The 20289-nt window shown below is 54.7% G+C and overlaps 7 protein-coding genes across 7 annotated transcripts; 4 read left to right on the top strand and 3 right to left on the bottom strand.

The window, feature by feature from the left end:
• The first annotated feature begins 44 nt into the window (after positions 1-44).
• Positions 45-1657, top strand: BDY24DRAFT_397485 (uncharacterized protein). Its single transcript, XM_076641570.1, has 3 exons — positions 45-655; positions 737-1074; positions 1148-1657. The coding sequence occupies exons 1-3, from the start codon at positions 112-114 to the stop codon at positions 1292-1294; spliced, it is 1029 nt and encodes a 342-aa protein (XP_076494199.1). The 5' UTR covers positions 45-111; the 3' UTR covers positions 1295-1657.
• Positions 1658-1945: 288 nt separating this feature from the next.
• Positions 1946-2583, bottom strand: BDY24DRAFT_397483 (uncharacterized protein). Its single transcript, XM_076641569.1, has 4 exons — positions 2533-2583; positions 2359-2460; positions 2263-2294; positions 1946-2194 (listed from the first exon to the last, which is right to left on the bottom strand). Exons 1-4 carry the CDS (start codon positions 2565-2567, stop codon positions 2094-2096), a joined length of 270 nt encoding a protein of 89 aa, XP_076494198.1. The 5' UTR covers positions 2568-2583; the 3' UTR covers positions 1946-2093.
• On the top strand, positions 2584-3631 carry BDY24DRAFT_443462 (uncharacterized protein). Its single transcript, XM_076644770.1, has 5 exons — positions 2584-2829; positions 2911-2925; positions 3094-3142; positions 3254-3311; positions 3447-3631. The coding sequence occupies exons 1-5, from the start codon at positions 2677-2679 to the stop codon at positions 3589-3591; spliced, it is 420 nt and encodes a 139-aa protein (XP_076494197.1). The 5' UTR covers positions 2584-2676; the 3' UTR covers positions 3592-3631.
• A 1260-nt stretch (positions 3632-4891) lies between these two features.
• TAZ1 (lysophosphatidylcholine acyltransferase) lies at positions 4892-6447 on the bottom strand. Its single transcript, XM_076641568.1, has 8 exons — positions 6236-6447; positions 6149-6167; positions 6022-6037; positions 5909-5926; positions 5765-5835; positions 5575-5686; positions 5335-5423; positions 4892-5226 (listed from the first exon to the last, which is right to left on the bottom strand). Exons 1-8 carry the CDS (start codon positions 6408-6410, stop codon positions 4962-4964), a joined length of 765 nt encoding a protein of 254 aa, XP_076494196.1. The 5' UTR covers positions 6411-6447; the 3' UTR covers positions 4892-4961.
• A 70-nt stretch (positions 6448-6517) lies between these two features.
• Positions 6518-9828, top strand: BDY24DRAFT_397469 (uncharacterized protein). The gene is made up of 6 exons (XM_076641567.1): positions 6518-6876; positions 6954-7002; positions 7155-7235; positions 7334-7605; positions 7833-9606; positions 9735-9828. Exons 1-6 carry the CDS (start codon positions 6602-6604, stop codon positions 9756-9758), a joined length of 2475 nt encoding a protein of 824 aa, XP_076494195.1. The 5' UTR covers positions 6518-6601; the 3' UTR covers positions 9759-9828.
• Positions 9829-11319: 1491 nt separating this feature from the next.
• Positions 11320-14726, bottom strand: BDY24DRAFT_145784 (uncharacterized protein). Its single transcript, XM_076636103.1, has 17 exons — positions 14419-14726; positions 14234-14259; positions 14013-14080; positions 13657-13834; positions 13529-13546; positions 13441-13456; positions 13317-13359; positions 13163-13244; positions 12997-13076; positions 12882-12907; positions 12793-12808; positions 12674-12720; positions 12592-12607; positions 12465-12523; positions 12230-12394; positions 12038-12152; positions 11320-11946 (listed from the first exon to the last, which is right to left on the bottom strand). The coding sequence occupies exons 1-17, from the start codon at positions 14599-14601 to the stop codon at positions 11696-11698; spliced, it is 1389 nt and encodes a 462-aa protein (XP_076494194.1). The 5' UTR covers positions 14602-14726; the 3' UTR covers positions 11320-11695.
• Positions 14727-16141: 1415 nt separating this feature from the next.
• On the top strand, positions 16142-19982 carry BDY24DRAFT_397460 (G-protein coupled receptor). Its single transcript, XM_076641566.1, has 7 exons — positions 16142-16415; positions 16728-16926; positions 17263-17372; positions 17454-17661; positions 17760-19314; positions 19404-19512; positions 19593-19982. Exons 1-7 carry the CDS (start codon positions 16388-16390, stop codon positions 19724-19726), a joined length of 2343 nt encoding a protein of 780 aa, XP_076494193.1. The 5' UTR covers positions 16142-16387; the 3' UTR covers positions 19727-19982.
• Positions 19983-20289: the final 307 nt, after the last annotated feature.

Genomic DNA, 20289 nt, shown 5'->3' with positions numbered 1-20289 from the left:
CCTCCGCAACCTTCGAGCTCACGCCAACCCCCCTTCCTTCCCACCATCACCATCGAACCCCTTCCTTCCCTTCTTTCTTTCCCCTCTCCTCCCACTATTCACTCTCCATCCATGTCCTTACCTCTACGGAGATCAATCAAGCTCGGATCGATCCTGAAACGGCCGATCTCCCTTCGAGTTCAGCCGTCCATCTTGCCCTCCTCCCTCCCCTGTTCCTCCTCTTCATCATCTCGTCTATCCACCCCTCGCCACTTCTCTACCTCCTCCTCCCTCTTGAACACAACCTCCTCCTCCTCTTCCGACCTTGCTTCAACCTCCTCGGACTCGCCATCTTCCAACATCTCCTCTCCGATCTCCTTCCTCCCCTCTCCCTCCCAAGTCTACGCCGTCCCCTTCCACAAGAACCGCACCCAAGCACTCGACAAACTTTCCATAGGAGTCCGAGCTCACAGCGCTCTCCTCTCCAAGAGCGTCCTCAAAGGAATCGCCTTCGCGTTCAGCGCAAGCTATCCTCGCTTGTTCCCTGGCCTCCAAGTCGAGTTGATCAACATGGCAGCCGTTTACGTCCCTGTATGGGCGGTGAGAGCGAATATAGAAGGGAAGACGAGTGAAGGGGAGGAGGTAGCGGTCATTTCGAAGGGGGCATGGTTCCCTGGTACGTTCGATTCGAAGGTTCGTTCGAAGGGGAGGACGGTTGGCTGACCCTCGACTCGTCTCGCTCGTTGGCTTCGTGTAGGAACCTCCGTCGCTCCCCTCTCCCAACTTCACCTCCAACCTACTCTCCACTCCCTCCCTCTCACCCTCTCCAAATACAACCCCAAGATCGATCTGAACCAACACGACATGGACATCACACCCGTGCCCTTCGATACCTCTCCTCTCGTCCTCCCCTCCCTCCTCCCCTCCTCGACCCTCGATCTCGGCGATCTAGGAGAGGTCGAGTCGAGCACCGTTCGGTGGAACAAACTGGACGCTGTACCGATCTACCTGCCGTTCTACGTGGCGAGGTTCAAGATTGGGACGGGTGAGGATCGACAGGATTATTCGTTGTTGTACGATGCGTCGTCGCCTGAGGTGAGTCTTTCGTTCCTGTCGCTTGTTTCTCGCTGCAGAAAACTGACTTCGAGTCTCCCCTGTTTCCTTATAGCTCAACGACTGCGTAATGCACTTCCCTTCCGTCCCACCTCTCTACACGTCCGTTCGCTTCGCTTCTCGCGTCTCTTCTTTTCTTCTCCTGACCCCCCTCTCGGTTCCTCTCCTCTCTCATCCAGACAAGAGAAGATCCGCCCTCTAACGATCATGCACTTCAAACAAGGCATGCCTCAACGCCCCATCCCTCGTCTCCTCAGTCCCGCGTTCGAGTTCGACGTCTACCCCGACTCCTCCTCTTCGACTTCCTCTTCCCGGATCAAGGGCACGACGGTATCGACGAGTTCGAAGCTTTCGAGTGAGCTGGAGGATTGGTTGGAGGCGGAGGGGAGGAGGGAGGAGTTGAGGAGGTTGAGTTTGAAAGGGGGAGAAGAGGGTGTTGTTGGGAGGATTGTGGATTGGTGAGCGAGGAGGGAGAGAGGAGACGCGTCGAGGAGTTGCAGCAGCAGACTGGCGACAGGAGGGGATGTTAAACATATGTGTTCTACTATCGAATTGGTTCTCGTTTCAGGAGTTATCTTCGCGAACAAGAGCGAAGGAGGGGGAAGGGGGAGCAGGAGCGAGGGTGTCGAGGAGCTCGACTTCGAGGGACGAAACCGAGAAGAACTCCGAGATCCTGCTACTCAAGAGACTGTCCCTTGGCCGATAGAAGTCCAGGATTATCGGTCTTTCCCTTCCAGAAGCGTTCGTAGCAGATCCATCGCATCGCATCGCGACCTCGAGCCGGAGCTCGACCCCCTCAGCTCTCTCTCCCTCCCCTCCCCCTTTCCTCCCCTCCCCTCCCTTCCCAGCCCTTCCCCTCCACAGAAGCACCCTCCTCCTACGAAAGCTCCAAGTAGGCTCGCCGAATACCATTCCAACGAGCCACCTTCGCCGACGCGAGGTCGTCGGATCGAGGTCGAAGGGAAGATGAGAGCTCGAGCTGCCTTCGTTCGATCCCTGCTTCATTTCTTGCTGAGATTAGCGATGTACTGATCCAGCATCAGGTTCTCCGTAGCGAGCTTCTCCGTATCCCCTTTCACTGTTGTGATCCTGGAGAGAAGAGCTGCCGAAGCGGGAAGGAAAGAAGTCAGCTCGAACGGAAGGAAGGAGGGAGGGAGGGAGCGAGCTGACCTTTGAGTCCCTCTTGGAGGCCTTGGATGTCGCTGAAAACGAGAAGTCAAGTCAGGATTGGGGTTGAGAAGAGATGGGATTGTTGTAGGAGCTCACTTGATCATCTTCTCCTTAGCGAGAGCGTTCTGAATGAGATCTCCATCGTCCGGCGGAGGTGCGCCAGCTCCCGCTCCTCCTCCCCAGGGCGTGTCGTCTTCGCTGCAAGATTCAGAGCAAGAGCAACATAATCAGCATCGGGACCCGTAGAGGGAAGGTAAGAACTCAACTCACTCATCAAAAGGGTTCGAGTTTGAAAGTTTCGACATCTCCTTTCATCGACGTTAGCAGAAGGGAAGGAAGGAGTTTCATTTCGCTCTCAACTTCCATCCTCTCCTTCTCCCTCCCTTCCCTTCCTCTCAGATCGACCGCTCTACTATGCTCCCTACAGCTTCCCGCTCAGCCTTCCAACTCCCCGCCATCTTCCGTCGCAAATCGCTCGCGATCGCTAAATCTCAAACGGGAGTGGTCCACTGGAACCCGAAGAAGAGACCTCTCACGAAGGAGGACTATCCTTTGCCCAATGCGACCGTGAGTTTCTGCGACTCCTTCCTTTACTTTGAGTCTAGGTGAGACAGCTAACCGTTCATTTGTTCACGCCGGTGTTGATAGGTCTTCCAATGGGGTGTGAGTTGAGCTTCGTCCTTCAGAGAGAAAAGGTGTTGAGCTCATTCGCGAGCTCGACTCAACCACCTTCCTCCTCCTTCCTCTTCCTCTCCTCCCCCCCTTGGAGCCCGATCCCTAGACCCAGAGCTGACTTGGACTCTCTCTACTCTGTGTTGGACCCATCTGTAGGTCATGCCTGATCCTCCACCCAAAAAGAAGGCTCTCATTCGATTCCTCTGTGAGTGGTTGAGCTCTCTCCTTCCCTTTCCCCTTCCCTCCCTCGCCCCTCCTCGTTCTCATCGTGCTGACGCTTTGGCTGTTGTCTATCTGTCGATTCCCTTTCCTTTAGTCTTCGGTACGCTCTTCATCGCCTTCACCTTCCCAGCAGGAATGATCTACTCGAGAGTGTGAGTTCTTCCCTCTCTCCTCCCCTCTCCTCCCTCCCTCGTCGTCACCTCCCGTCGCTTCTCTCTTTCCTTCACGAATCCTCAAACACTCGCTGACCACCCTCCTAACTGTGATCTGCTTTTTCATACGAACAGAATGGGGGTAAAGAACCGAAACTACGCCGAGCTGTATCCAGAGCTGTTCGAGGACTTCGACGACGACGACGACGTGGTGGCCGCTCCTGGATCGATACCGTCAGCAGTAGGAGGACAGATGTCGACGGGAGCGGTGGCGGCATAGGAGACGGAGGGATCTGATGGATGATGATGTATCTGGGGATCTCTACATGGTCTGCTTCCACTTCTCTTCGGAATCGAATCGGAAAGAGAGGATGCCACCTTCCTTTGCTTCTCGGTCGATCCGATCGTTTGACTCGTTCTCAGGCTTCCTCAGGTCGCTGGAAGAGCCTGAGATAGCTTCACGTTCACGTGAAAGGTCGCAGTGGAAGACGAGATCGGAAAAGAAGGAGGAACGAGGCGACGCGTCGTTCGACCTCGCCCATTCTCTTTTCACCGTCCCTCCGGACCAAGAAGCTGCTTCGAAACGAGGCGGAAACGAAGAAGTAACTCAAGAGTATCAAAAATTGTAAATGATCAGATTCCCAACACACCCCTGGCTGTCCCTCCCTCCGTCAAGATATTCTTCGCCCGTCGAGCTTCCTGCGAGATGAACCGCGTCAGAGAAGGCTTCGACTAGGCTCAAAAAGTGGGACGGAAGCATCAGCTTACCTGGAAGAACCGCTGAACGGAAACAGGCGAGAGGTTGCCCGTCGTGTTCTGCGAGTCGACGAGAAAGGGAACCGAAGCAGGGTCGATCAGCGTTTGTAGGAGGACGTGAAGGAGGCGGGAAGACTCCCCCGATCTGGGAGAAGAGGATCCTCGACCTGCAAAACTGACTCCCTCTCTGCTTGAAACACTTCGAGCTTCGAAGTCCGCCTTCGATTTCAACAGAGGGGGAGCGAGGGAACAGATGAGTCGAGAAGAGTTCAGCCTTGATACAGTAGGAAGAGAGGAACTAACAAAACTCTGCACTCCTCAACTCGCCGAATCTTCCGTTCTGCGTCGCGTCTCCCTCTTGCCTCCTCTCGGTCTCTCTTCCCTCCCTCTCCTGCCCACAGACCGAACCAAACTCCGATCAAATCCATACCATTACTGCCCCTCCCCCCTCCCATTCTTGAACGAATGTCCCTCCCTCCCCAGCCTAGCCACCTCCGCCCTCAAAACAGCAGCAAACTCACTCCTCCGTCGCTTCTCCTCTTCCCCGTTTCCGTCGTCACGAATGAAGCCGTCCTTCACGCGAGAACGCCAGGCATCCCATACTGAAGGACCAATGCAGCAAAGGAGGCGAAGAGGAGATTGAAGAACCAAGGGGAGGACAGGGTGAGGAGGGTCGGAGGAGAGGGAAGAGGGAAAAGAGAGGTGAGACGCGTCAGTTTCGAAAGAGACGTGTCGGTTCGAGTTTGGAAGAGGCTGGGAGACATATACGCACAAGGTAGAGTCAAATGATCTATCGAAGGAGCGATGGCTACTCCGAGAGTCCCCTTTGGGGTTTTGTGAGGGAGGACTGCGAAAAGGGAAACGAAGAACATCAGGTCAGTCCTCCGTGTTCGTTCAACAGCTCGTCTCGAGGTTCGAGAAAGGAAGAAGACGGGGAAAGGGACGTACAGGCACTCGGACGAGGTTCCGGGTAGACTTTATCGAATCCTGTGGACGTGCGAAGGAAAAAAGAGGGAGGAGAGGAGAAACGCGTGAGTCGGACCGTCGACGAAAGGGTGAGGTCGAGATAGAAATGGGCAAAGGATGGGCGAGGGACGAACCTCTGATGTGCATAGGAATTATACGAGGTGGTACCCGAGAGTTGAAAAAGATTTGACTCCTGTCGGAAGCGAAGAGGAGACGAGGGAGAGAAAGGAAGACGCGTCAGTCCAGCTCGAAGGAACGAGGTCGTGAAAGCGAGGGAGAGAGAGGGTGTATGGATACTCACACTCCCCACCGGAAGGGAAACATCTTGTCTTGATCGTAAGTTGGGTTGAGAGAGTGTTGCGAGACCTTGCCTTCCGGGAAGACGTGGACCTAAGGAGGGACGGAGAGACGCGGATGAAGGGTCAGCGAGGAAGAGGGAGAAACGAAACGGGCAACGAGAGGGGTGAGAAGGATTGAAGTGGTGAGAGGTATGGATGGGTTCAACAGGCGAGAGAACATAAAAGCAGAAACAGAGGCTCACCCAGTCTCCGTTCGTCAACCTCTCCGAACAATCCTTGATCGCGTGTTGAAAGATTCCTCCAAACCGATCTGTGTTGAGGACTTGACCAGCTTCGAAGAATTGAGAGAAGGTGCTAATGAAATCGCGTCCAAGGATCCGGTCAGTTTAGCAAGTGGAAGGGGAGAGCGAAGACGAGAGAAAGACGACGAACGGGTTGGTGAACATGATGTCCTGAGCTCCGGAAACCCAACGAGTTGTCCGTGGGTTGAGGAAAGTCCGCCACTGTGAAGCGAGAGAGTGGAAGGATGCTCAGCGAGGTGGACAGGTCGCAACGGAGGGAGGGAGGAAGACGAACGGGCATGATGGACCAGAGCTGGAAACGTGGGAGAGGAAGGGAGAAATCGGTAGTGAGCTTTCAGCTTGAAGTTTAGCTCGAACGATGAGCTTCTGAAGAACGGAATGACTTACCATAGGGTCATCGCATCTGTAGAAGAATAATTAGAGAGACAAAGATCAGTCGGAGAAGCTGCAGCGACGGTGGGCTGAACGTGGTCGAGCTCAACAAGCGTCGCTCCTTCCCTCGGCAAGGACTTACACGGAGATGTGATTCGAGACTGATGCAAAAAGTACGAGATAAAATCAGCACAGGACTCTCTGAGACAGGCCCTAGTGATTTACTGACTCGTAAGAACTCCTCTTTCCCTCTCCTTTCCCTTCTCTGTCCCCTCCTTGAGAGCGTCGAGCAAGATCGGAAGCCCAACGCACTCGACTCCTCCACATGCCAGATTGGCCCACGATTTGGAAAGAAGGTGGATCGAAACCGGTACTTTTTTGAGGAGAGCAGTCTTGACTCCCATCTTGACTCCGCTTCGACTGAGAAAATGTGCTGTGAGGGTTTGAGGAAAGGAAAGAAAAGGAAGGACCCAACCGATCTTGACTTTTCGACCTCGTCTTTTCGCCCTTCACCATCACCCTCTCCTCCTTCCTCCTTTCCCTCCCCTTTTTCCTTCCTCGCCGAGCTCTTCAAGGGCTTTCCCTCTACAGGTCGATGGCTTCCTCTACACCCCTCCTGCCAACTTTGGCTCGAAGGCTTTCGTTCGGATCTACGACTTCGCCCGCCGCTTCCCTCCTCCCTTCGACCTCGTCCTCGTCCTCCTCGTCTTCCTCCTCCCGTCGTTCCATCTCGACTTCAGCTCCCGTTGCAGCTCGACGACCTGATGAATGGACGTACCCTTCCCTCGCAGGAGACAACAAACCTCGACGACCTTTCCTCAACCCTGACGTCTCAGACTGGATCCCGAACGAGGTCGCCATCCGAGCTGGGTGAGTCGAGCTCATGAAGACAAGAAAGAAGGAATCGAGCTCAATCTGACCTCGTTGCTTTGGTCATACTACTACAGAATCCCACCCTACCGACAGCCTTCAGCTTCTCTGGACGTCTACGCTCTCGTGAGTCTCCTTCGTCTTTTGTTCTTCTCGTCTTTGAGAAGGTTGAGCTCGCAGGAAGGAAGGAGGGAGATCGTCCTTCCTCTCGACTCCTCCTTTCCTCGACTCTAGAAGCTCACCGTCCCCCTCTTTGGCTTACATCTCAAACTCTACAGCCTCCCAAACTCGATAAGAAGTTCGGAATCCTCACCCACACCCTCACCTTCACAGCCTACGAACTCGATTCCCTCAAGCCCGTCAGTCTCTCCTTTCATCCTCCTCTTCACCTTCCCTTCCCTTCTCGTCCCTTCGTCTGACACTGATCTTCTGTCCATCTTATCTCTGCTCTATCTAGTACGGAGCCATGACCCGCCACGCCGCCCTCGCTCTTCTCGTCCCCGTCGCCGGTCCTCGAGTCCTCCGACCCACTCTCAAACGATGGGCTTCCAACAGTTCGCCCTTCGTTCACTCGGCTTCCAAGCAGATCTTCGAGAGGAGGACCTACCAGACGGAGATGGATATCTACGATGCGGACGACAAGGCCGTCGAGGTGATGGTCAAGATCCTGTTGGCGAGTGGGAGAGGAGAACACGTCAAGCTCAACGTTCAGAAGTACTCGACTGGAGCGTGAGTTTTTGGGTCTCTTTCGCGTAGTGGACGAGTAGAGGTTGGACTGGCTACGCTTTGGGAGCGAAGGGGAACAGGGAGGAGACTTTGGTGGAAGGATCGGGACGAAGGAAGGACGAGAAAGTGAGCTCGAGCTGACTTTTTCCTTCCTCCTCCCCTCCCTTCCCGCCCTTCCCTTTCCTTTCTCTCTCCTCCTCTTGTCCTCTCCACCCTTCCTCCTCCTTCAGATTCAACCTCGAATCCACCTCCCCAACCACCGCTCCCCTCACCCACACCACCAAACGCATGGCCCTCCTCGTCCAAGAAATGGCCGACCGATTCGTCAAAGACGAGTACGCTCGAATCGCCGCCTCCGGAAAAAAGGCATCCGACATCGATCAGGAAGCCGTCCGATACGCCAAGATCGAAGCCGACGAACGAGCAGCCAAAGGTCTCCCACCTCTCGATGGCGGGGCCGTCAAGGAGCCGAAGAAGTTGACGACAACGGGAGAGGGAGAGCTCCCTGCGTTCGCTGGGAAGACTCAGTGGAAGAAGTACCTCGAGAAGGAAGCTGGAACTCCCCAGGCTCTGGCTAGGAAGAAGTTGGACAGTCAACCTCCTTCCAAGACGTTGCAGATCTTCGTTTCCAGCCCTACCCAATCAATCCTCTCCTCCTCGCCTTCCGCCAAAACCGACGCGGACGAGTCCTCCACCTCCCTCACCACCACCCTCACCCCAGAACACATCCCGGAACTCATCCGACCCCATCTTCACATCCGATCTACCTTCCTCGTCTCCTCCCAACCCCTCCTCAAACGCCCTCACACCCCAACCTCGCCCGAGTCCTTCTCTCCTCCCAGCATCCCTCCAACTCCTCGCCTCCCTCCCGGCTCAACCACCAAGAGACCCGACTACGTCACCCCGGAAGAGCACGCTCTCTCCCACGCCCGAGATGTGACAGCCAAGTACGTCGCTCTCCCGGGAGAGGGAACCTACTACCTCGTTGAGTTCGGAACCGTCGAGGAGGCCAGACGCGTTCGAGAGGAGTTGGACGATCGGGTTCTCGGAGATGGAACGGTGTTGGATGTTTGGTTCACTGCTGAGACTGGAGAGGGAGAGGGGGAGGGAGAAGGGTTGGAGTGGATCGAAGCTAGGGGAGTTGGAACGGAGGGATGGAGGAGGGTTGAGGTTGAGAAGCTCGAGCAAGAGAGGGAGGTCGAGAGGAAGAGGTTGAGTGGGATCAGGGAGCATACGGGACCAGAATGGAAGACTCTGGGAGCGGCGCTGGATGCGGTGAACGAGGAGGAGGTGGAGGCGTTGCAGGCGAAGGCTGTCGAGGAGGTGAAGGAGAAGGTCGAGGACGTCAAGGAGTCCGCCGAATCTGCTTCGTCGACGATCATCGAGAAGATCGAGGAGACCAAGGAATCCGTCGTCGAGACCGCCGAGGAGGTCAAGGAAACCGTCGAGTCGAAAATCGAGGACGTCAAGCCAGCCGTTGTCGAAGCCGTCAAGTCCGTCAAGGACGCTCTCCCTTCCACCTCCACCATCGTCGAGAAGGCCTCCGAGACCAAGGATACCGTCGTCGAGACCGCTCAGGACATCAAGGAGACCGTCGGATCCAAAATCGAGGAAGTCACTCCCTCATCCGTCGTCGAGAAGGTCGAATCCGTCAAGGAGACCATCACCGACGCGCTTCCCACCACCGAGACCATCTCCAAGAAGGTCGAGCAGGCCAAGGAGGTCGTTTCCGAGAAGGTCGAGGCCGTCAAGGAGTCAGCGGTCGAGGCGAAGGAGACGGTCGTGGAGAAGATCGAGGAGCAGAAGCCCGCTGCTTCGTCGTTCGTCGAGAAGGTGGCCGAAAAGGTTGAGGAGGCGAAGGAGGCTGTTGTTGAGAAGGCTGAGGAGGTGAAGGAGAGGGTTGAGGAGGCTGTGGGTGGAGTGAAGGAGAAGGTGGAGGAGGCGAAGGAGAAGGTTGAGAAGGAGGTCAAGGAGGTCAAGGCCGAGGAGAAGAAGGGAGATGAGGTGAGTTTTTCGTTCACTTCTCAGTTAGCTTCCATCGTGGTTCGGTGGAGAAAGAGGTCATGGTGTCGTTGAAGCAGAAAGACTGACTCTCTTTTCCTTTTCGTTTCGCATACACTCGCGCTCCTCAGACCGACGGATCGTCCAAACCCTAGACTTTCTCAAGGAATCAATCTCGAGGATGAGGAATGTCATTTTTATACAGCATGGATACGTTCACATCAACTACATCTCCTCGTCATCGGCTCAAAGCAAGCAGGAAAGGCCAGGGAAGAGAACGACGAGACGCGTCTCTCACTCGTCTCTCATCGACGCGTCCTCCTCGTCGTCGCTAGCGAACCCTTCCATCCCCTTCTCGATCTCTTCGTGCATACAGATTCTCGCTGTCGAATGACGAACATCGACTCGGTCAGCTCAGCTCGAAGTTGTCGTCCCTGTCGTCCTCGATCCAACTCACCTTCCACAACCTCCCTGAACCCCCTCGCTCTCTCATCTCTTTCGTTCAACACAACAGGTTTGACTTCAACGTCTTTCGGGAACTCGAGTGTTGCTAAGACGGTAGAAGCGGCGGAAGCAGACGTAGTCCTTGTGAGCGGGTTGAGGTAGTTTGAGGGTCGGTTTGGATTCGTGAAGACGCTGCTCGACGTTGAGACAGAGGAAGAGGAGGACGAAGAAGAAGAAGCGTCGCCTTGGTCGTGTTCAGAGGGAGCTGGGATGACGGTTTGGACGAAGGAGGGAAGATCGAAGTTGCGCTGGGTGTGCTGCTGCTGCTTTTCGAGGTGCGAAGAAGAGGACGAGGCAGAGGGAGGAGGAGGACGAGGAGGGAGAGGGAAGGTGACGATTGCTCCTGCGTTGACGAGACGAGAGAGCGATGTGGTTAAAGGTCAGCTTTTCCGGATAGAATCTAGTGAGAAGAGATTGCTCGAGGTGTCGACGCGAGCCTGAAGCCCTTGCAAGAAGGGCGAACAGCCGTCCGTTCTACAACCAAACCGCGACGCATCACTCACCAGGATACAACACCTCCTCCAGCTTCCTCACGTTCTTCTTCCCACTGATGAGGTTGATAGCAAGCTTCCCCCCCTGAGTGATCGAGTAAAGGGATAAGACGTTCCTCTGAGGAGGTCGAGAGGTAGGCAGAACGAGACGAGGTCCGTCGGAGAAGGAAGGACGCTCGAGCTCAACATTCTCCCCGTCCGACTCTGCTCCCTCTGGCAGGGGCTTCTTCGTCTTCTTTTTGGCGACTGGAGTCTTCGCAGGAGTAGGGTAATAGGAAGATTGAGAAGAAGAGGGTTTGAGGATATCGTAGATGGGGCTGGAAGAGAGAGAGAGGGCGAGGAAAGAGGTCAGTGGGAGGGAAGGAAGGAAGCGGGAAGTCGGAGAGACGGAACTCGCTCTCTCGTGGATCCTACAAAGTAGAAGAGATTGTGATGATGAGTCGTTGGGACCGGAGGAGAGCCGTCTGATTCAGCTTCTGCTCGACGAGATTTTTTGGCCGGCATCTTTGAGGGAGGGAGGGGGTCGCGGTCGGAGGGAGGAAAGGCGCGAAAGCGGCCGAGCTCGAAGAGAAGGTGAGACGCGCCTGACTTCGAGACGGAGGCAGAACCGCAAATTTCTCGGACGACTAGACGAAAAACCTACACTTCAAAGGACAATCGAGATTCAGACGAATCTACTAGAGAAAGACTCCCAGCTAATTGACGACTTGGCCTGAGCTCACCCTCGCCCTCCTCCCTTTCTCTCCCTCCCTCGATTTAGTGCCTTCGACACCTCGTCGTTTTCATACTAGAGAGCAGAGGAAAACGCAAATGTATTGTTTCCAAGAAATGATAGAGAGCGTGGGTGGTTGAGACGTCGAAGGGCAAGCGAGGGCAAGGCTGCAAACGAAGGCAAGATAGAAACGAAGGGCGTATCGGAAGGAGGGAATAAAAAGAACGAGAAGAAGTCTATTATTTGAAACAGTTTTAATGGAAGCCACGACAGTCCTTGCGAAACTTCCCAAGTTGGGGAAAGCGTCGTTTGCGTTGAGATCTCCTCTCCCCTTTCTCTCCTCCTCTCCCTCCTCCTCCTTCGAAGATCCGACTGAGTTTTGGGTTTACCAAGCAGCAGCGAAAGCAGCGACGACTCCCACGAGTCCAACGGTGGATCCGACGACCATCTTCTTTCCAGCTCCTCCGGTAGACGCAGCGGAAGTCGAGGTCGAAGTCGATCCGCCGGCCGCGATGGTAACGGTTCCACTGACGGTTGCGGAGGCTCCGACTCCAGCTGAAGCGGCGGCGGTGGAGTTGGAGTTGGTGGTGGCTCCCGAAGAGTTGGTAGCAGTGGAGTTGGTGTTGGTCTCGATGTCTGAGAGAAGAAGAGGGAAGAGCGAGAGGTCAGCGATTCGACGCGTCCGAATGAGAAGTTTCCGGATGAGAGTTTGATGAAGAGAACGTACAAGCATCAGCAAGAGCCTTTCCTTGGCAATCGATGATAGACTTGAGTGTGAGGGCAGGGCTGGTGGAGTTCATGACGGAGGGAAGGATGTAGCCGACGGCGAGATCGACGGATTGCTGAGAGAGAGAAACGAAGCGACGGTCAGGACGCGAACAAAGAGCACAAAGGCAGAGCAGGAGGGAATGTGGCAAACCTGGTAGAGATCGTGCTCGAGGCAGATGAATCCCGTGTCGAGCTCCTTCACGTCGTCCATGATTTTGTCGAAGGCAGCCACGGAAGACTGTCCAGTGGCGGTTCCACCAGCGATACGCCAGTCGTCAGTATCGAAGTTGGTTCCGTCGGCGAGACCAGTCCAGATCTGAACATAGAAAGAGGACAGAGTAAGCGATGTCGTCGTGCGGGCTAGTGCCGGCAGCGTATCTGCTCACGATGGGAGTAAGACCCATAGCTTTGCAAACAGCACGGACTCGGTCATCGATATCTCCGTCTGTTCAGATGAGGAAATGAGGTCAGCTCGTAGGTTCGAGAAGAGAGAAACGAGAAGGAGAGACGAACAAGGAGGTCGCATGGTCTGTGGAAGATGAAGAGAAATCAGTACGATTCGAAGTAGTGAACATTTTAAAGGAGGTGTACGAACGTTAGGGGTGACTCCGATAACGTCCTTGATAGCCTTCTTGGTCCATCCTGAAGTTTAGAGAAAGGAGAGAAGAAGTCAGCAGTGAACCCACTCGACGTGAGAGAACGGCTGGAACGAACCGAGCTCAGCGACGATCTTTGAGAGAGAAGTGGGGTTTCGTCAGCTTAGAAGATCTTCTTGAAGTCAGGGACGGTCGCGTAGAACTCACCTGAGCGTTAGTCATGGTGGTAAGAGCTGAGGAACGAGAGGGGGTAAACGAGACGCGATCAGCTCTTCTGGGTCTTGCATCGTTGTTTCCAGGAGAACGGGCAAAGAAGACTCACGAGGGTGCGACCAGGTGTGAACCGAAATCTGGTGTCCAAGCTCGTACTCGAGAGCAAGCATCTCGGGTCGAGAGATGACTCTGAAAAGCGAAAAACATCGGACGCGTCGTGTCAGTTTCGGTGAGTGACAGAAAGAGATTGAGATCGGCGGAAGAAACTCTCTCACCGAGATCCCACGACGAAGAAAGTAGCTTTGACGTCAGAAGCAGTCAGGTAGTCGAGAAGGAGAGGAGTGTAAGGCGAAGGTCCTGAAAAGGAGCAGCGGAAATCAAGAGAGGAAGGTCAGCTCAGTCCTGATCTACTTGCACGACCAAGCTTACCATCGTCGAAGGAGAGTCCAAAGGTCAACTTGTCGGGGCAGACCTGTGTGATGGACGATCGAAGAAGAAAGGTTAGCTTGAGGACGACGGGGAAAGAAGCTCGAAGAGAGGAGGAAAAACGAACGGTGATGTCGGTGTCTCTTTTTTTTTCGCGAAGATGAGAAGATGATCAGCTTTGGAAGAAGAGAGTCGAAAGGGAGCGGTAGACGAACCTTGTACATTGACCACAGCTGCGAAAGGACCAGTAGAAACGTCGCGAGGTCAGCTCTTCAGCGAAGAGGAGACGAGGCAGACGCGGAGTGACGAGGTCTCAGCGACAAGCAGAAGGATTTGAACTCACGTCCACCAGCATCGACTAGCATCAGCAGCAGCCTCAGCACTGGTCGAGCAGTCTCCAGTGGTGACGTTGAGATCTGGGACGCCTGAGAGATCGATCTCGGAGAGCCACTGTTGCACCTCTGTCGAATTGACGGCTGGAACCACGTCGAGAGCAGGGTAGTTTCCGTTGGCGAGGACGACTGAAAGTTGGTGTGACAGTGACGAGAAAGAGGGAAAGGTCAGCCACTGTAGTAGAGGAAGAAGAGACGAAAAGCAAAGCGAGGCAAGGGCAACGAAAGAAGGAGGAGGGAGAACTCGAAAGGAGGGTGACGGCGAAAGGAAGGAAAGGACGGGATCGAGGACGAGCTTTGAACTCACAACTAGGGATCACAGGAGCGGAAGGGAAAGGTCCAGATGCTCCAGCAGCGACGGTCGAGAAGAGAGCGCTGCAAAAAAAAAAGGGAAGATGGAGGTTAGGGGAAGAGCTTCCGAACGAAACGAGCAGGGTCAAAGCAGGCCCTTGGCAGAAGGACGCCTCTCTCATGCGAGCTCAAACTCCTCCTCCCTTGTTGACGTTGAACCACATCAGTCGAACTCACACGGTAGTTTGAGTAGGAGCGTTGGCCTTTCAAGCATCAGCATCAAGACGAAGCAAAGAGTCAGCTTGCTCAAGCACGTCCCCTCCTTCCTTCCTTCCCTCCTCCTTCCTCCTCCTTCAAACCCGCGGCACGACTCTCCTCTCCCCTTCGACCTTCGAAAACGACGCCTCGAACCAGAGACTTACAGTGATCTCGGTCAACGCTGGGATGGTAGCACCGTTGGCCTGTGTAGCTGGTGTCGTTTGGATGAATCCATTGGCGGTGGGAGTCGCCGAAACGTCTGCTCGTTTGTGAACCCTGGCGTCGAGGTGAGCTGAAGAGGCCGTCGCGAGAGCGAGGGTCGAGGAAAGGAAGGTGAGAGCGAGCATCGTTTCTTGTTTGAAGAAGAAGCGAAGGGGAAGGGAGGGGATAGGGAAGGGTGTTGGTGGGTTGAGGGTAAAAGGGAAGGGAGAGGAAGGGCGGAGAGGGGAGGAAATTGGGGTGTTGTGAGAATTCTGGCTGATCGAAGTCCAGAAAAAGACCAGCCGAAACTACATCCTCTTTCACCGTTTACTCTTCACTTCGTAGATATAGTAGTAGGGATATCCTCAACTGTCTTCTTAAGACCACATCCAGCTCTTCAGCTAGACAAATCTGCAGATTTTTCAGTCAGAAAGACGCGAAGAACGAGGGCCGACGACTCGCGCGATCTCCCTTTCTTCCCCCAGCCGGCTTGGTGAGGAGACCAACGCGTCCTTCCTTCTCCTCCTTCGTTCCATCTTCGAGATTTGGAAGAGTGACATCCTGAACAGCTTCTCCGCTGGAAACGAGAAGGAGGGTGGTCACACGGCAGGATTGAAGCCTCAGAAACGTCGAGCGACCACGGAAATGAAGCTCGTACAATCGTTTTGCTTTCTTCTCGTCCGACGCGAACTCAGATCAGCTTCTCTCCTTTCAACGTTCATAGAGCTCTTCGCAACATCTTCATCACACTCACTCGAAAAAACTGCCTTCGGATCTTCTTTTTGGCCGAATCTTCGCCCTTTCTCTGCGACCTTCACGCGTCGCAGTCCCAAGTCGTTCGATAACACCTCCTTCCCCTCGGCTCTTTTCTTCCCCACGACAGTTGGGAGCTACTAACGAGATAGTGATTTCTGTTTCTTCTCTCGCCAAAATTTTGAGCTGCGTCAGGACTTCGAGAAGCTTGAGATGACAGGAGAGAAAATTGGGCGACTGACCGGCTCCTTTGTGTAGGATGCATCCTCTCCGCCCTCCTCGACTCTACGTCGTGTATCGTGTCCTCATAACACTAAATTCAAGTAGCTTGCTTTGAAACATCTTTGCGCAACCATCTCTCCAAGCTCCTGAACTCCCGACGCGTCGTCGTCGCAAGGGTCGACCTTCTTCCTTGCCCTCGCCTCGGGTCCTCTGTTTGTTCTCTCACCTTGATTGCATCGATCTGAGACTGAAGTCAAGTGTCTGGGCTCACGCAGAGTTGATCAACAGTCCTGACTTCTATCGAGAGGCAGTGGTCTCGGAGGGAGGAGGACGACGGCGAACCTTGGAAGCCAGACTCCCCCAGGCCTTTCTTTCTGTATAACTCTGACTCGTTCTTCACGACCGGCTTTCCTCCCGAGAAGAAGGTTGAATTTGGGTTGAACGCAAGGACGGCTTGATGCACTGGAGAAGAAGAAAAGGTTCGATCTGCTCGACGATCTCGGAGGTCTGCTCCTCCTCTCCCCTCCTTCCTTTGCCGCACCAAAGAAGTTTTTCTCCTTCGCTAGCTCCTGCCTTTGTTCTTTCTGCTGTAGATGGAGAAGTGAGTCTCTGGATCCGTTCTCCGCCTTTTTAATCTGGGACAAACTGAAGGGGCGGGGCAGGAAACCTTTCCCCGACGTGCTCTCCTCCATTCCTTCCTTGCTTGTTTTCGTTCAACTTTGATCTCCCCTTCAACAGCGACAACCGAACCGAACCCCTCCCTTTTCTCTCTTTTCCTCTCCCTCCCCTCCCCTCTTCCAGCCCTCCACCCTTCGAGATCAACCTCGTTTCCCACATCAAGCATCGGTTCTTTCCCTCGAGCCCGACTTCGAAGCCGCTCGCCGTCCTCCCTTCCTTTCTTCCTCGCCCTCGCCTTCTTCGCCCTGGAAGTCGGTGGTGCCGTTACCGGCTTCGGAAATGAACTCGTCTGAAGTCTCAATAGATGGTGAGTTTCATTCTTCAGCCCTAGTGGAAGCAGAGGCAGTTCGGGTTCGAACCGAGGAGGGGAGGAAGTCGAGCTCAAAAGGGACGAAGGAAGGGCTCAAAGTTCGCTAGCCCTCGACAGCTGATGAGAGCAGAGCTGGATATGAAGAACCGAGACTCGAAAATGCTCCTTTCGTTGGCTACACTATCACTAGGCTGCAAACTTGCCGTGCGAGGGCAGCCTGGCCTCTCCTCCGAGCTTCAGCTCCTCCCAAACCGCTCCATCCGTTTCCTCGATCGTTCGACTGACTCCTTCCCTTTCGCTTTGCATCAGACTTCTCCGGACCTGGAGGCTTTACCAGCTCCCTCGGAACCGTTACCAACATTGTGGATTGCTCGATCCTTGGTTTAACGATCCTGGGAGCAGGAGCCGTCATGATTGCGATTTTACACAAGGAGTACAACGTCGACAAGGGCTCGACCATTCGCTCGAGGTTGGTTCTCTTCTTGGTTTTCGGAGATTTGGTACTAGGGTGAGTTCACCTTTCTTTCTTTGTTGCCATTCTCGTAGATGGCTAGGGTGAGGGACGATCAGGAGGAACTCGTCGAGAGGGAGAGGGAGAGGGACGTCACCTCGTTCCTCCCTCCCCCTCGAACAACGAGAAATCCTCGCCTCCCTCGACTGAGGGAGGTCTTGACCGGATGGGTTGTCTGACTCGGAATTATCCTCTGACCTCATCGCAAGGAGTTCATCTACTAAAAGCTTTGACCTTACCTTGGCGAGTTGAGAGGACGAATTAAATGAACGATCAAACGCGTCCGGAATGATGCATGCTGACTTCTCTCTTCCTCTTGCCCTTCCTCTATAGTATCATCGGAATCATTCCCACCATCGGAACCCTCTCAGGAAACCCTCCAGCAACAGGATCGTCTTTCTGCGACGCTACTGGCTTTCTTCTCGCTGCGACTTTGTGGGCTCGTTCGTCCCCCGTCCAATCTAGTCCTTCTCTCGTTTGGCGCCGTCGCTCATCTGCTTCCTCCCTCCCTCTTCCTCTTTCAGAACACTTCAACACCCTCGCTCTCGCCGTAGCTACCTATCTCATCCTCATCTATCCTCTTTCCAGCTGGACGGCTCTCGTCGAGAGACGCTGGAGATGGTCGCTCCCTCTCGTTTGGATCCTTTCCTTCGTTATGAGTGCTGTTGCGTGGGCAGTTCAGGAATCGTGGGCGTACAACGCTGGGCTATGCTTCTACGAGCCGGGACTCTTGTAAGTGAAACTTTGAGTTTCTTCGCTCTCTCGCTTCCTCCCTGTCGACTCGAGGACTGACTCCGGTCGCGTCCTTTGCTCGTTTTCCTTCCACACAGCGGCGTCATCTACCAATTCATCCCTCGAGGAGTCGTCTTTACAACCATCACCGTCCTCTACTTCCGCCTCTTCATCTTCCTTCGTCGGCCAGACAAGATCCGGTCGTCCACTTCTCTCCAAGGACGAGGTCGTTCAACCAGCGCTGGATCCACTGGTCTCGATTCGACGGGCAGCAAACTTCGCAGGCACACCCTCGCAGCCGTCAAGTCCGTTCGAGGCAGCATTGGATTACCGGATAGGAGTCACAGCGTTGGAACGGTCGGACAGTCGAGTCGAATATCGGAGGGAGACGAGGCCACCGCTTCAACCGCCAGTGCTCCTCGTCGGAAGTCCTCAGCAGGAGGGATGGACATGGAGGAGGTGAATGGAGGTCCCAAGGACATGAGGAAGCTCGGATCTCATCCTGGAGGAAGTTCGGACGTGGACGAGTCGGGGATTCCCCAATGGGAACGTTTGGAACTCCCGACCTTCGAAGGAGCAGGGTTGGATGGACCTTCGACGACTCCGATTCCTTCAGGGTGGACTTGGGGTCTGAAGAAAGGGGGAGGTGGAGTGTTTGGTGGTGCTGGTGAAGGAGCGGGGTCGAAGGGATTGGGAGGAAATCCAACGCCGAATCTCAGCCTTCTCAAACCACCTCTGCCACCTCCTCCAAAACAACCTTCCCTCAAACGCCAATCCTCTTTTGCTCTTCCCGGGAGTCCTCGACTGGACCCGATGGACCTCTCGCCTCGTCGGAACTCCGACACTCCGATGCCAGACCTATCTCACGACGGTTGGGGTGATCGCGTCGAGGACGAGCCGACGGTCGCTCATTCGGGAGCGAGGAGAGGAAGTCGAGTCTCGTTCGTCGACAGCCATTTCAACCAACTCGGCATCTCGACTCCTATCCACCCTCGGTCCCACTCCCCAGCTCCAACATCAGAGCACACCCTCGCTCCTTCCACAACGGTTCCTTCGACCTTCCAATTCCCGCCTTCGTCTCCAGCAACCACGCCCTTCTTCACTCCCCTCTCCTCCTCCCTCTCTCCCTTCAACTTCCCCAGCAGCCTCTCGTCCTCCTCTCCACCCACTACACACCGCAGCTCCTCGCACGCCGACTCCTTCACCCTCTCTTCCTTCACCCAACCCTCCTCCACGACCCACACCGAACCCATCGAACTCTCCCTCCTCAAGGGCGATCCCTCCACCACTCATCCAGACCCTTCCCATCCCGAGGTCCACTCCTCCAAATCAAACACCTACTCCTCGAATCGACGCTCCTCGGAAGGGACGGGCTCCTCTCGTCTGACGAAGGAGACGGAGCAGAACGACCGAGCGACGGATCAGCCCCTGGAGGACGAAGACGACGAGAATATGCAGTGGTCTTTGGAGAAGATCTTGGAGATGACGCAGCCTCCGACGAAGGATCACGGTTCTGGAGAGAGGACGTGGGAGCCGAGAGAGTACGGGAGTGGGGAAGGAACGGGGAGCGGGAGCGACGGAGCAAATCAAGAGAGCATGGCCCGTTTCATGAACAGGAAGGCGTCTCTTCTGATGCTGTCCTTTCCCTTAGCAGTGAGTGTCGCTCTCGAGCAAACAGTCTTCTCGATGCTTCGAACTTCTTGACTGATCCGCTTCGCTCTTCGCTCTTCCCTCCTCTGAAGTACGTCGTTCTGTTCTCGGTCTCCCTCATTCGGATCATCTACGACTTTACCTCCGACACTCCAATACCTGCTCTGTCGGCTATCAGTCGGTGGTTTGTTTTCAGTCAAGGTACGTCTTCCATCTCTCCCTTTCGCCACGAACAGCGCGTCGAACTGACGACCCGTCTTTCTTCCCTTCGCCTTCGTCAGGACTCGCCGATGCATTGATCTACGGTTTGATCGAGTGGAAGGTCAAACGGTCTGTTCGCCGTCGGACAAGAGCTGGCCACTTCTCTTCGTCTTTCAACGACTCGAACAGCAACTCGAGGAACGCCGGGATCTAGTCATTTTTTCTTTCTTTCGTCTCTTGTCATCCTTTTGGGTCGTTCTTTTGGGTCATCTTCATCTTCGCATCCATCTCGTCGTCGAACTACATGTTTTCTTGCCTATCTATATCCACATCAGCTCTGTACTCTCAGTTTTTGGTCCTCCTTTCTTCGCGTCGCGATCGTCCCTCTGCCTCGTTCGACGTTCTCAGCTTGTTTCCGTAGCTTGTCCGATCTTAGACCTCTTCCTGAGGATAGAATCTTATCTAGCGAGTATTCTAGAAACAATCACAGCTAGTCTAACGAGAGACGGAAAAGAGAAAGAGTGAATCAATCGACTAAACTACCGAGCCTCCCCTCCCGAACTTCACTCTCCACCGAATAGCACTTCTCACAAGCTCCCTCGTCAGCACCTCGGCATCTACCTCTCTCTCGAGTTCATCTCCTTCTAACACTACTGCCACAGACACCTTTTTCATCTCCTTGTGCTTCTTCCCTCCCTTCCCGCTTTTCCTCGCTCTCCCCTTCTTCGTTGACCCTCCTCTCTCGTCCGAACCCACCAGCCCGTCCATTTCCAGCTC

The sequence above is a fragment of the Mrakia frigida genome, assembly GCF_051309035.1.
Source record: "Mrakia frigida strain ATCC 22029 unplaced genomic scaffold BDY24scaffold_28, whole genome shotgun sequence".
Lineage (NCBI taxonomy): Eukaryota > Fungi > Basidiomycota > Tremellomycetes > Cystofilobasidiales > Mrakiaceae > Mrakia > Mrakia frigida.
The sequence above is the reverse complement of the archived record's forward strand: the minus strand, read 5'-3'. Positions and strand labels throughout refer to the sequence as shown.

Excerpts from the sequence above, each read along its gene's own strand:
- BDY24DRAFT_397469 (XM_076641567.1), top strand. The coding sequence starts at position 6,602 with ATGGCTTCCTCTACACCCCTCCTGCCAACTTTGGCTCGAAGGCTTTCG. Across the intron at positions 7,003-7,154 it reads CTCTGGACGTCTACGCTCTC|CCTCCCAAACTCGATAAGAA; the intron begins GTGAGTCTCCTT and ends CAAACTCTACAG. Across the intron at positions 7,236-7,333 it reads AACTCGATTCCCTCAAGCCC|TACGGAGCCATGACCCGCCA; the intron begins GTCAGTCTCTCC and ends TGCTCTATCTAG.
- BDY24DRAFT_443462 (XM_076644770.1), top strand. The coding sequence starts at position 2,677 with ATGCTCCCTACAGCTTCCCGCTCAGCCTTCCAACTCCCCGCCATCTTC. Across the intron at positions 3,143-3,253 it reads GGCTCTCATTCGATTCCTCT|TCTTCGGTACGCTCTTCATC; the intron begins GTGAGTGGTTGA and ends CCTTTCCTTTAG. Across the intron at positions 3,312-3,446 it reads GGAATGATCTACTCGAGAGT|AATGGGGGTAAAGAACCGAA; the intron begins GTGAGTTCTTCC and ends TCATACGAACAG.
- TAZ1 (XM_076641568.1), bottom strand. The coding sequence starts at position 6,410 with ATGGGAGTCAAGACTGCTCTCCTCAAAAAAGTACCGGTTTCGATCCAC. Across the intron at positions 5,687-5,764 it reads GACATCATGTTCACCAACCC|CACCTTCTCTCAATTCTTCG; the intron begins GTTCGTCGTCTT and ends CGATTTCATTAG. Across the intron at positions 5,227-5,334 it reads TTTCCCTTCCGGTGGGGAGT|GAGTCAAATCTTTTTCAACT; the intron begins GTGAGTATCCAT and ends CGCTTCCGACAG.
- BDY24DRAFT_397485 (XM_076641570.1), top strand. The coding sequence starts at position 112 with ATGTCCTTACCTCTACGGAGATCAATCAAGCTCGGATCGATCCTGAAA. Across the intron at positions 656-736 it reads GAAGGGGGCATGGTTCCCTG|GAACCTCCGTCGCTCCCCTC; the intron begins GTACGTTCGATT and ends GGCTTCGTGTAG. Across the intron at positions 1,075-1,147 it reads ACGATGCGTCGTCGCCTGAG|CTCAACGACTGCGTAATGCA; the intron begins GTGAGTCTTTCG and ends GTTTCCTTATAG.
- BDY24DRAFT_145784 (XM_076636103.1), bottom strand. The coding sequence starts at position 14,601 with ATGCTCGCTCTCACCTTCCTTTCCTCGACCCTCGCTCTCGCGACGGCC. Across the intron at positions 13,245-13,316 it reads TGGACTCTCCTTCGACGATG|GACCTTCGCCTTACACTCCT; the intron begins GTAAGCTTGGTC and ends GCTCCTTTTCAG. Across the intron at positions 12,153-12,229 it reads TCGAGCACGATCTCTACCAG|CAATCCGTCGATCTCGCCGT; the intron begins GTTTGCCACATT and ends TCTCTCTCTCAG.
- BDY24DRAFT_397460 (XM_076641566.1), top strand. The coding sequence starts at position 16,388 with ATGAACTCGTCTGAAGTCTCAATAGATG. Across the intron at positions 17,373-17,453 it reads CGCTGCGACTTTGTGGGCTC|AACACTTCAACACCCTCGCT; the intron begins GTTCGTCCCCCG and ends TTCCTCTTTCAG. Across the intron at positions 19,315-19,403 it reads TGCTGTCCTTTCCCTTAGCA|TACGTCGTTCTGTTCTCGGT; the intron begins GTGAGTGTCGCT and ends CCTCCTCTGAAG.
- BDY24DRAFT_397483 (XM_076641569.1), bottom strand. The coding sequence starts at position 2,567 with ATGTCGAAACTTTCAAACTCGAACCCTTTTGATGA. Across the intron at positions 2,461-2,532 it reads AACTCGAACCCTTTTGATGA|CGAAGACGACACGCCCTGGG; the intron begins GTGAGTTGAGTT and ends TGAATCTTGCAG. Across the intron at positions 2,195-2,262 it reads CCTCCAAGAGGGACTCAAAG|CTCTTCTCTCCAGGATCACA; the intron begins GTCAGCTCGCTC and ends CCGCTTCGGCAG.